This window comes from Sinocyclocheilus grahami, unplaced genomic scaffold, assembly GCF_001515645.1.
Source record: "Sinocyclocheilus grahami isolate Dianchi unplaced genomic scaffold, SAMN03320097.WGS_v1.1 scaffold508.1, whole genome shotgun sequence".
Classification (NCBI taxonomy): domain Eukaryota; kingdom Metazoa; phylum Chordata; class Actinopteri; order Cypriniformes; family Cyprinidae; genus Sinocyclocheilus; species Sinocyclocheilus grahami.
The window spans coordinates 578,626-589,548 of NW_015505687.1; the positions used below are offsets into that span (position 1 = coordinate 578,626).

The following is a 10,923-nucleotide window of genomic DNA, read 5'->3' on the forward strand; positions in this document are numbered from 1 at the left end:
CGGACTCATAAAATCACAGGAGATTAATAATTGTATTAATGCACATCTTTAAGTAGCCTATTATAGAATTATTTTGAATTATAGAACTTGTAACAGAGAGCTAGAGTGCATAGAGAATAGTGGGGTTCTGGAAGTAAAAATCCCATTCATTTTCTCCATAGGAGAATTATTAAAATAATCATGTAGAATTCAGATGCGGTTGCACTCTATATCTTAGAAATATATTTATCATGACAATGGGAAATTGTGCAGGTGCTTAGATGGGTCTAAAAGAAGACCTGGCGGGCAAAACATGCACGGAACTGCAGTACAAGCAGGGCCACTGCTGGCCAAATGGGTGCCCTAAGCAGAATTGTATTGTTGTGCCCCCTCCCCAAAATATTATGGAAGTAAAAAAAAAAAACACCTACTATAGGGGGCAGAACAGAACTTTAAAAAAATATAAAAGGAAAAAACTAAATTGTAATTAAATTGTATTATTTACAAATTACAATTGTAGCTAGACAGTCGCCTATGGCTATGATTTTATTAATACAGTTGTCTGATTGATTTTATGGTCTCAAGCATTCAGAAATCACACCATAGAAAATAAAGCAGTTTTACTTCAATTAAAACCAAGGATTCGTTTTTGTAAAGGTTGTGATGCCCACATGTTTTTGCTGAAGAGATTATAGAGGCCAGCATTTCTATCGTAAAAAGGTGGCCAAACATGAAAGATTAAGTGGATATTTGAATTAAATGTTTGGTCAATATTAAACAAGGATTTGATCATCCTGTAAGTGTTACAACAGCAATTACCAGGCCTTTGGCGCCCTTTGCGGGCATTTGTAATAATATGTAATGTACATAAATAGTTTATTTTGTATTAGCCTGCATTATGTATTTGAACAGTGTTATTCAATGAAACCATACGAGTATTATTCATTAACCAATCATTATTGCCTCATTGTTTTTATATAATGCATTTTATGCCATTTTTTATTTACACACAAATATTATCTGAATACTTCGTAAATTATTATTTGAAGCGATTTGAAGTATCAAAACCATGGTTCATTTGTGGTTACAATACCATTGCTACAAGAAGCATGCTTTTTTTTATTCGTAGTGAAATTATGGTTCATTTTCGTAAGGGAACATGGAAACTCTGAGAGAATATTAAGGCAGATGCGGCGGTGATATTATTACCGACATTAAAAAAACACTATACCAACATTAAAACATGTTATTAACGTCAACATCCCAAAAAAGTTTCACAGATGAACTTACCTAAAAGTGATGCACGGGCTTCATCTTAGGCTTCTTTTTCTTTTTCTTATCTCTTATCTTATACCCGCTGCAATATTTCAATTAAAAAACCTGCGTGTCATTCAAAAAAGCAAAAACAGTGATATTAAAAGATCAAATTCACACACAGCAGATGAGCTCGGAATATGAACGCAATGTGCTAAATGCTTCAATGGTTTCTTTATAACGGTTTGCTTTTAACGTGGACCTTTGTGCATTGCGTTTATATTCTGGCTTCCTCTGATTGCCTGTGCGAAGTATGCATCATCAATAAGGTGTATATACTGAATGTGGCCTTTAAATATCGCTCTTACCACTAATGCAAACCTCGTAAAAGATACTCGACGGTCAGCGGAGGAGAGCCTTGTGTCGCCCCCCAGGTGGGCGTTTCTGTAAGGGTGCGACGTCGCGTGACAGTACTCCAGATGTCACGTGATACCCGTTACGTTTCTCAGCGGTTACTGGGATTTGGTCAGTATATGTTGTTGGACTTGGTTCAACTCATAAATCAATATATTCAAAGGAATATACTTGTAGCATACCAGCTTCTCCAATGAGACAAAAAGGTCTTCATATAAGAATGTGGCAAAGTTATGAAAATCAAGCGTTCATCCCTTGCCGTAGATGGCGCCAATCACCAAGTACAGAATAAATGCACTATTATTTCCTCTGTGCTGTCCTAGTTGGCGCCATTCATGATTAGTGGACCGACGTTGACAGGTGTAACATGTAAGTTAAGCGAGGGTCAGGATGAACACGGCGCTGAAGCACTGGAGGGAGGCGGCGACGGTGATCTTGGCGGCCGGCCTGAGACACGCTCAGAGCGCGGACTCTCTTAAAACAGGTCTGGAGAAAGCCACTCATATAGCGCACAGATCCGCCTTTGATTATCAAGTGCTACTGCTGAAACGGAGCGAGAACAGCGGGTTCATGCCCAATGCCTACGTGTTTCCCGGGGGGCTGGCGGACGCGTCTGACTTCTCCAGCGACTGGCAGGAGGTCTTTCGGTCCTTCACGAAAGCGCCCCACTACGGCATCGGAGTTGCGAAGCAGCCGCCGGAGACCAGGCCGCCCATTTTCGCCACCGACAGAGCGCAGCTGGGATCCCCCATCCCCGGAGACGTGGCTTTCAGGATATGTGCGGTGAGAGAGACGTTTGAGGAGTCCGGTGTGCTCCTGGCGGTCCCCAAACACGAGGAAAGCGGGATTCGCGTGCACACAGAGGACACCCAGCCAACCCTGACCACACTGAGCGGACTGTGGGACAGAGACGTGCTGTCCAAGTGGAGATCTCTGGTTATTGGTAACTCGGCGAATTTTATTAAGATGTGCAAGGAGCTGCAGTGTCTGCCCAACATCTGGGCTCTACACGAGTGGGGCAACTGGCTGACCCCTCTAGGCATGCACGGCAATCAGAGGCGCTACGACACGGCCTTCTACATCTGCTGCCTGCGCGACACGCCACACACGCTCCACGACGAGAAGGAAATAGTTCATTTTAAGGTGCGTTTTGAACAGTAAGTTTACCACGTTGGACAGTCATTTGTTAGCTAGATTAAAAGCTTAACTTAAAAAATAACTTCGACTGCTCCGTGTTGACGTGCTGAGCGTTCGCCTGTGGCCTCATTAATATTCATGAGGCTAGCGCTCATGGGCCAGCTAGGCTGCGCCCACCTAACGCAAGTGGCTGAACATCACGTAACGTAGGTATTATTCATAAACGTAAAATTTCCGTAGTAGCTTTTAAGTCATTCAGTCTTGACCAAGTGTCAACCTCCCGGTCTCTCGCTTGAAGCCAATACGCAAGTGACTAAAACTGTAATTCATCGACTGACCGCTAGAGGTTGGCTGCAAAAGGGAGTCAGTCCCATAGACTCCCCACGTTAAAATGCCCAACTTTACAGCAGAAAAAAATATTTACAGCCTGGTACAAAAAGTGCTTTTGGTCTATATAGGTAATTTTGCCCTTCATGACAACTGTGAGGGGGGTGAATTTTTTAATAACTCATCCGTTTAAATTATATTAAGCCTTAAAGTTCTGGATAATTAAGGGCGTGGCCACTTGAGTGACAGGTGTACTGCCGCTCTGCTCCTGAGTGTGAAACTTTAGAAAAATCGCTTTAAAGATTTGTATTTGTCCAGAAAAAATAAATTATGGGTAGGACACTGGAAATCTGGCAATTAGATGTTTTAATGAAAATGATCTCAAACTTGATTTTTACCGCTATTTTGAAGTTATTGTAGGTACATGTAAACGATATTCTTTGTTGAATTCTTCAGCTTTTAAGAACTACCGCTTTCTCCGGTAGTGGGCGGAACTAATGCACAAACAGCAATCTCATTGGCTGGTGCTCACCTATTATCGTCCCCGTTTTGATTTCAGCAAATCAGTTCAAGCGAACGCACACAACCTGTTTAATATTCATGATTCCAGTAGCTCACAAGTACAAATGGGGCTTAACTCTTGGGAAATACACTGCCTTGTTTCTCAGTGGTCCAGTCCCTCTGAGGTGCTGCACAGCTATAAATCAAAGGAGATCTGGGTCGCTCCACCTCAGTTCTACGAGCTTGGACGAATGCGCCGGTTTCCAGCTCTCCGAGATCTCCACCGCTTTGCCTGGCAGAGGTCTTTGGATGGTTGCGAACAGTGGCTGCCTATTCTCCTGGTGGCGCCCGACTGCTTTGCAAGCATTTTACCAGGTATTTGTGTCAGATAATAAATGAAGACATTTCTGGCAATGGTCACCTCTTTATCAGACAAAGTTTCTCTTCTTTAATACATAGGGGATGCTCTGTACCCGGAAAAAGTGGACCCTTCTGGAAGGAGTGGTGGTGTGATGAAAACTGAGAAAAGTCTTGAAGAGCTCCAGCAGGACAGCACAAACCTGCACCGGCTCGTCGGTCAGGATCCATATTCAATAACTGTCCAAATGAACATCACACCCAAGTACAACCACCTGTCTCCTCTCTGCGGTACAGATGTGGACAACCCCTCCAAAGACCATAGTAAACTCTGACACTTACCTGCCGAACAGTGGCAGGACTGATGGACAGAAACGCTACGGTTTTGTAAATCAGCTCTTTTCTACCTACCGCTGTGGCACTTGAGCTACCAGTGTAGTTCAATATATGGTCTCCCTAACTTTTGTCATATAAAGATGACAATGACTACCTTGTTGATGTGACAACTGCAACTACCATGTATTTTTTCATAACTTGGTCATAAGCTCAAGTGCATTAAAAAAAAAAGTGTCTTAACAGATGTGAAGTTTGAATTGTCGCAGTTCTTCATTAATGTAATATTGCAGATAAGACCGTAAAAGGAAAAGGCTACTGAATGTTTTCATTTGTTGCAAGCTCTCAACTTTTTCATGCTTTGAGTTTGCTGAATACATGACTCCACAAGCAAACAATAACTTGAACAACTGTGTACAAATATTGCATTTGATTGGTTTATGGCTAGCCTATAACGAATCAATTACAACAAATTCGACCACAGCAGCAGCTATTGCATATTTATTTATAGCACTGGCTAGATTAAATAAAATTTAAGTACAATGAGTAGTGAAGTTTAATTTAATGGAACAAGTTCTAAAATCACATTTAAATAAAAAAAAACAGAAGCATGGTGTGCATTTCTGGCATCTTTACATTCAGAGGAAAAAAATGAATTCCAACACAATGTGTGTGAATGTTTTCAAACAGTTTAATCATACATAAAGAAACTACCAGATGACTGCTTCATGGGTGTCCATTTTGCTATATTTCTGTAGACAGTAGCATGAAATCCTTAACCTTATACAACACATTTCAGACATTTAATAAATTCTGCACTCGCTACACTTCCAATGAGAACCACACAAATTGAATGACAAAACTTAAAAAAAAAAAATACAATTCAGTTAAAGGCTGTTTTGTGGAGTTTGCATTTGTTTGGTTACTTTGTACAGGTTGATGTTTGGTCATGGTGTTACTGTCTTACATGCTTCTACTTACTGGGATTTACATTGTGAAACAGCTTATGAAGTAGAAAAGGCAAAATCTGTACAAATCTTAAATGTTAAATACAATCACTCTGTACCAGTAATGACAAACATCCCACAGGAAAATTTCTCAGAGTACATTTAAACTCACAAAACAGCAGCTTAAAATCTAAATAGAAAACAACCACCTCAACCCCCAATTAGATTAGTCTGTCAGAATACATCTTTAAAAAGAAAAGACTTCCAAATGTAGCTCTTCATTCATGGAGACATGCCTTTAAATGAAAGGCTAAGAGGGCGAAGCTTCAGTTGAGCTCTACCAGTCAGTCCAGAACTTCACAACTGATATAGAAGTCAGAATGGGAAAGGGAAAAAAACGCTTGCAAGCTCTGTAAAACAAACCAACTGTATGGTTGTAACACATTTTCATTAACTGAACAACATCTCAAGAAGAGCATATGTTTTTGCTGTTGTAGGCACAATCAATTTATACCTAAGGACTCATTTGAAACACACTTCAATTTTTATAACAATACATAGTTAAAACACTCTAACCCATAACCTAAACACACATTGTATTGTTTTTTAAATCTTAAACTTAACTATCAAAATGAGACCACATGTCATTGTAGCAGGAGCCATAAGCATGATGTGAAACATACTGAAAATGTAACCAACAGCAACATGCGAAACTTTTGGCACCACTTTATTCATCTTGACTTTTTGAAACAGAACTAGATCACATTTTGCTGAGGATTTCAGTGCACTTACAAAAAAAAACACGCATGCTTAATATTTACCTGTGACAAGAAATTCAACTGCTCATTCTATGCATTATTTCAGACTAATCCTGATTTTCACACAATAAGGAAATGAAAAACACGTGCCTGTGTTGGCTCGACACAAAGAAAAAAGGCAATTCAAGTGTCTATTGTAATGTCACTCTGTTAATAGAAACTCCCAAAATTACATCATGCCAACTAACCTAACACAAAATTACAAAGTTTATCCTCGATTTCAGCAAAATGTGACGAAAACATCCTCTAAAAGTTTTAGAACTAACAAGTGAGAGAAAGAGGGAAACACACCCAACACTTTGAACACACAAGTGATTCTATAAACTGAATGGCTGCTTTGAGAAGAAAAACAATCAAAAAGGAGTACAATTAGAAGCGTTAGGAAGACTGCTTAAACGATAAAAATCAATACAGAAAAAAATCGGAAAAATGAAACGAAAATTAAAAACTTCTGCAAAAATCTAGTGGTTATATTTGTACGTTCTAGAAAAATAGACTCTTTGCTCAGAACAATTTTCATGAAACTTTTTACACTTTTAGCAGTCTTTCTAACGCTCTCTATTGGCAGCACAAATGACAAATGAACATCACACAAAGAAACAAACAAAATAAGTAATCAATAAGCGTCAAAAGTTAACAAAAAGGTCAAGTGTGAAATTTCAAGCGTCAGAGAAGCGAAGAGGACAACGGACTGGACGATGAACTTTTGACGTCACATCGACATGCTAGGCAAACGATGACAAACGGCACGAAGATATCTAGAACAAAAACAAAAAAAAACGAATAACAAACCTAGGTTAAAGCACAACGGAAAAAAGAGGGGATGAAAAAGAAAATCATGAATGATTATTTTTGCACGAGGAGAGGGATTTCAAAGGTGCACACGTCATCTAAACACAAAACATTGAATGCAACACAGGAAACGATGAAGAAAAGTGGGAAGAAAGAGGAAGAGATAAGCACCATGCCAATAGTGAACAAAGGGAATAACATTAAACAACAACAACACCGAGAGACAACACAACCTGCCTACTACAGCTACGACAACACTGTCCTCAACAGAGACAATTCAATATTCAATTTCTCACAACCACATTTCGATTTTAGACCAAGGAAAAGAGAGAGAGAACCCAAAAGAAAAATTGTGCTTTAATGTTTCAGCTCTTTCAGTGAAAGTCCTTTTATTTTGTGCTTCAATTTTGAATTGTGTGGGACTGTGGAATAATGCATATTTGGAGCTGCTCATATTGGTTCTCAATCACAAAACACCTGCCATGGGTAACACAAACGGAAACAATTTAGCTACATTGAACAACAACATGATGGGACACAGAGCGAGGAACAGAGGATCATCATTAAACATATACAGAAATTTAAGACTTGATGTGTTTGGCACATTAGTGGAACTACTCTGCATTTGTGAGCTGTTTTAAGGCGCACAAATCTGCAGAACTTTGCACAAACGCCAGTCAATCTACTCTGGATAAAAGAAACAAAACTGGAAGGAAAAAAATTCTGCCTAACAAACAAAAATCCCTGCCTAGAACAAGTTCACAAGAATCTTTGGATTGGTCAAAATGGTGATTTGTTTTGCACTCAGACATGTCCGAGGCCTTCCCATTTTTCTTCCACTTAATGATTTGTAATGCACGTAAATCATGCGTTTATTTGAACAGAGGCACAGATCAGGGACTGGCCATTCCCTGCACTAGCATCTAAGTGCTTCAAGAGGGGCTTCACACTTGGGTTCAGTCTAAAGCGTCTCTAGTGCATGAAACAAACGGTGAGGCATACAGACCGGCATATCTGTACAAATCGCAATAGCGGCAAATTCGTTTCCTCACCTGGATTGAGATGCGCGTCTGTACTCGTTGAAAATAGAACGATTGTGAGGTTAACAAGAATTGGCTTATTTGCAATTAATCCGTGAAAATAAAAAGCACCGTTAATAAATACAAAGCGTGTTGAACAGTGACGACAATAGTGAGGTAAATGTCAAAACAAAAGAAAATAGCCTAAAAAAAAATAAAATAAAATTTTCACTAATTGCAACTCCGAGCTCAAGCTTTGTGAGAAAATTAAACGAATGATTTCTGATAATAGCACATTTCAGCATTCGTCACTACACATGTAAATAGTTTAGAGATATTACACGGAGTATAAACTTTAGACTGAACCGTGGATTTGCTTCAGAATTTAAAAACAACTCTTGGTACAATTATTATTTTTTTGACTAAACGGACGACTACAACTAGTGAAAAGGGCCACACATCCGTTGAATGTATCCACAAATCTACACGTTAGGATTCTACAAAAACACTGTCGAATCTTTTGAGTTGGTTTTTTTTAAACAACCGTTTTAATTCAGAGAAATGATTTAGGCAATATTATAAAACCTCTATAAAAATAGAAAAGGCATAATAGTTAAGTAATATACACTATCTGGATAATGTTTTCTTCTCAGTTTCCATAAAAACAATCTCACCTCACGACCCTGCAGGATTCAGATTAGCATCAACATCCGATTACAATTTGAACACTTATTTACTGCCATGATCAACTAAAACAAGTTGCATGGAGTAACTTATAAATACAAAGTGTGATGAGGATTGCAGGACGAGTCTCAATACACCAGGGTACAAGAGACCACCTGCGAACACCGAGATAAAATACTTGACAAACGTTACGAAATTTCAGTTCAAATTATTCTGACAATTAAGTGGCTATGAATTCAGCAATTGTAAACTTCCTTCCTTCTGTTCTTGGCAGTATCATCTCTCTTCTCCAGAATGCAAATATTGCTAAAAGCTTCAATGCCAACCTCTTGAATTGAGGCGTAGGATAATGTATCAAACGACCATCAAAATAAAATAAATTTAAAAAAAACGAGCGTTGTAGATTGTGTCTTTGTTTAAAAAAAAAAATAATCTATACAAAAGCCATTTTAAAACCATACGCGCTACCACGTGATTCTTCAGCAATTTCCAAAGAATAAAAATCTTGGGTCAAAAAAATGTTTTGTTTTTCTTTGAGGCTTTAAGAAAGGATTCATGAACTGAAATGAAGCACTCTTTCATACATATTCTTTAGGTATTTTCGTGTACCAGGTGAGTAAAATGATGGGCAAGAAGTTTTGGTCTGACAGAACGGTGAGAATGTCCTGAGCTTAAGTGTAGCATCTCCTGCAAACTACCAATACTGAATGATATAATATGTGTGATATAATACCCTTGCTTAGTGTTTGTCTTTCTAGAATGTCAAAATATTCATGTGAATAAAAGCAAACAGAAAGCATCTACATTACTGTTGTTAGCCGAGCCCTCCAACAGAATACATAAAACAGACTTTGAAGCAATGTTACATCACCCTCATTGTGAAGACACAGATACATGAAAAATAAATAAATAAATTAGTGAAATAAATACATGAATTAAATAAAAAGGCATCCATGAAAACAGCCTGAACTTCCAGATGCTCAAAACAATATTCAGGTGACTGATTATCTTTTGCACCGATGCAGCAAGCCTCCTTCATTTTCTAGAAAGGCAGCATTGTAGGAGGCATCAGCATTACACTGTCCCAATGTACTACAAGAGTCTAGTGTAAACACAGGAGAACATCTACAGGGGCCAGAGCAGTGGTGATTAACAGTCTAAGTGACTGAAAGCGGTCACACAGGCTGGCCTTCATTGTGCAACATCCTTTGATTCAAGATTTATACACAGCAAACTTGTAATATGGCACAATAATAAATAAAATAAAAGATTTAAGGGATAATAAAAGATCAACAAAACAATTAGATATATAAATGTGAAAAAAAAGAAAAGAAATCTTTTCTCATAGGAACAAATTCTTAATTTGTGTGTTGTCTTTGTTTTGAAGGTTAAGAGAGAAGGCCAGTAGGAAAGGCCAGAGAAGTAAAAGAAGGATTAGGAAAGGCGGGTGTTAAGGGTGGGTGGGGTCATTCTAACTTTCCAACGTCACACTCCACTTACCAGAAAAACTTTTTTAAACCAAGTCCATTTGAGAGTAAAATGACTCAGTATGGCTTGCTGTCATTTTTGGATCGCTTAAGTTGCACCTTCAGTCGCTTCATTCCAATCTGAAAACCGTTCATTGACTGAATGGCTGCCTGGGACGAAACTGGATTGTCATAACTAACAAAGCCTAAAAAAAGAACAGAACCAGACTCTCGTTACCCACTGCACAGAATGTACATCCAAGCCTTGTATCTGATTTCAGGATTCAAAAAATCAAGACAAAACGAGCACAATGTTTCTGAAGCGGGGCTCAACTCACCAAAACACTTGCTAAGGTTGGTCTGTTTGTCAATAAAGACCTTGGCAGAGATAACACTGCCGAAAGGCATAAACATCTGTAGCAAATCCTGATCACCAAACTCTTGTGGCAGATGGTAGATGAACAAGTTTGCTCCTTCAGGGCCTTTAGAAAGAGAGAGAAGAGAGAAAGAAACAAAGATAACTTTCGACTCTAAAAGCCTTGAGCAACCTTTTTATTTTCAATGAAGCTTCAACACTTATTCTCCTTGCCTAGTTAAAAGTACATTCTATGTTAAATACCACTCAAGCATGCTGCTGATTACCACAGAAAATAATAAAAGTCGATACAAGTCATGTAGACTAAACCGTCACACTGGAGGGTTTGTACTTTGTTAAAGCATTTGAACTGAATTCATTTAAAACATGTTTATGGTCTGATTTGTCAAGTTGCACAAACTGCTCTTTTGAGGAGGATACTTTTCTAAGTTAGTGAAGGTCTGGTTAAGCATTACCGACTTGAAATCATGGTTGCGACTGTATATACATATACGTACACGCACAAACACCCATGTGTGT

General features: G+C 38.7%; 2 protein-coding genes across 3 annotated transcripts in view; one reads left to right on the forward strand and one right to left on the reverse strand.

Moving 5' to 3' along the window:
• The first annotated feature begins 1,941 nt into the window (after positions 1-1,941).
• Positions 1,942-4,697, forward strand: LOC107554599 (nucleoside diphosphate-linked moiety X motif 19-like). Of its 2 annotated transcripts, none has more exons than XM_016237160.1 (3): positions 1,942-2,790; positions 3,780-3,987; positions 4,072-4,697. In XM_016237160.1, exons 1-3 carry the CDS (start codon positions 2,038-2,040, stop codon positions 4,302-4,304), a joined length of 1,194 nt encoding a protein of 397 aa, XP_016092646.1. In that variant the 5' UTR covers positions 1,942-2,037; the 3' UTR covers positions 4,305-4,697. The 2 variants fall into 2 exon arrangements, with proteins under 2 accessions (XP_016092646.1, XP_016092647.1); XM_016237161.1 differs by having other exon boundaries at positions 1,942-2,804; positions 4,072-4,210.
• A 278-nt stretch (positions 4,698-4,975) lies between these two features.
• LOC107554620 (CUGBP Elav-like family member 1) overlaps positions 4,976-10,923 on the reverse strand; it is a 49,319-nt gene continuing 43,371 nt past the window's right edge. The window contains exons 15-17 of the mRNA XM_016237185.1: positions 10,367-10,510; positions 10,063-10,234; positions 4,976-6,825 (exon numbers count right to left, since the gene is read on the reverse strand). Of these exons, the coding sequence (XP_016092671.1) occupies positions 10,107-10,234; positions 10,367-10,510 (272 nt within the window). The 3' untranslated portion in view covers positions 4,976-6,825; positions 10,063-10,106. The remainder of the gene's footprint in view (positions 6,826-10,062; positions 10,235-10,366; positions 10,511-10,923) is intronic.

Bases quoted from the DNA above. Each gene is read 5' to 3' on its own strand.
- LOC107554599 (XM_016237160.1), top strand. From the start codon at position 2,038: ATGAACACGGCGCTGAAGCACTGGAGGGAGGCGGCGACGGTGATCTTG. The intron at 2,791-3,779 runs GTGCGTTTTGAA...CTTGTTTCTCAG, and splicing joins AGGAAATAGTTCATTTTAAG to TGGTCCAGTCCCTCTGAGGT. The intron at 3,988-4,071 runs GTATTTGTGTCA...TTTAATACATAG, and splicing joins CTTTGCAAGCATTTTACCAG to GGGATGCTCTGTACCCGGAA.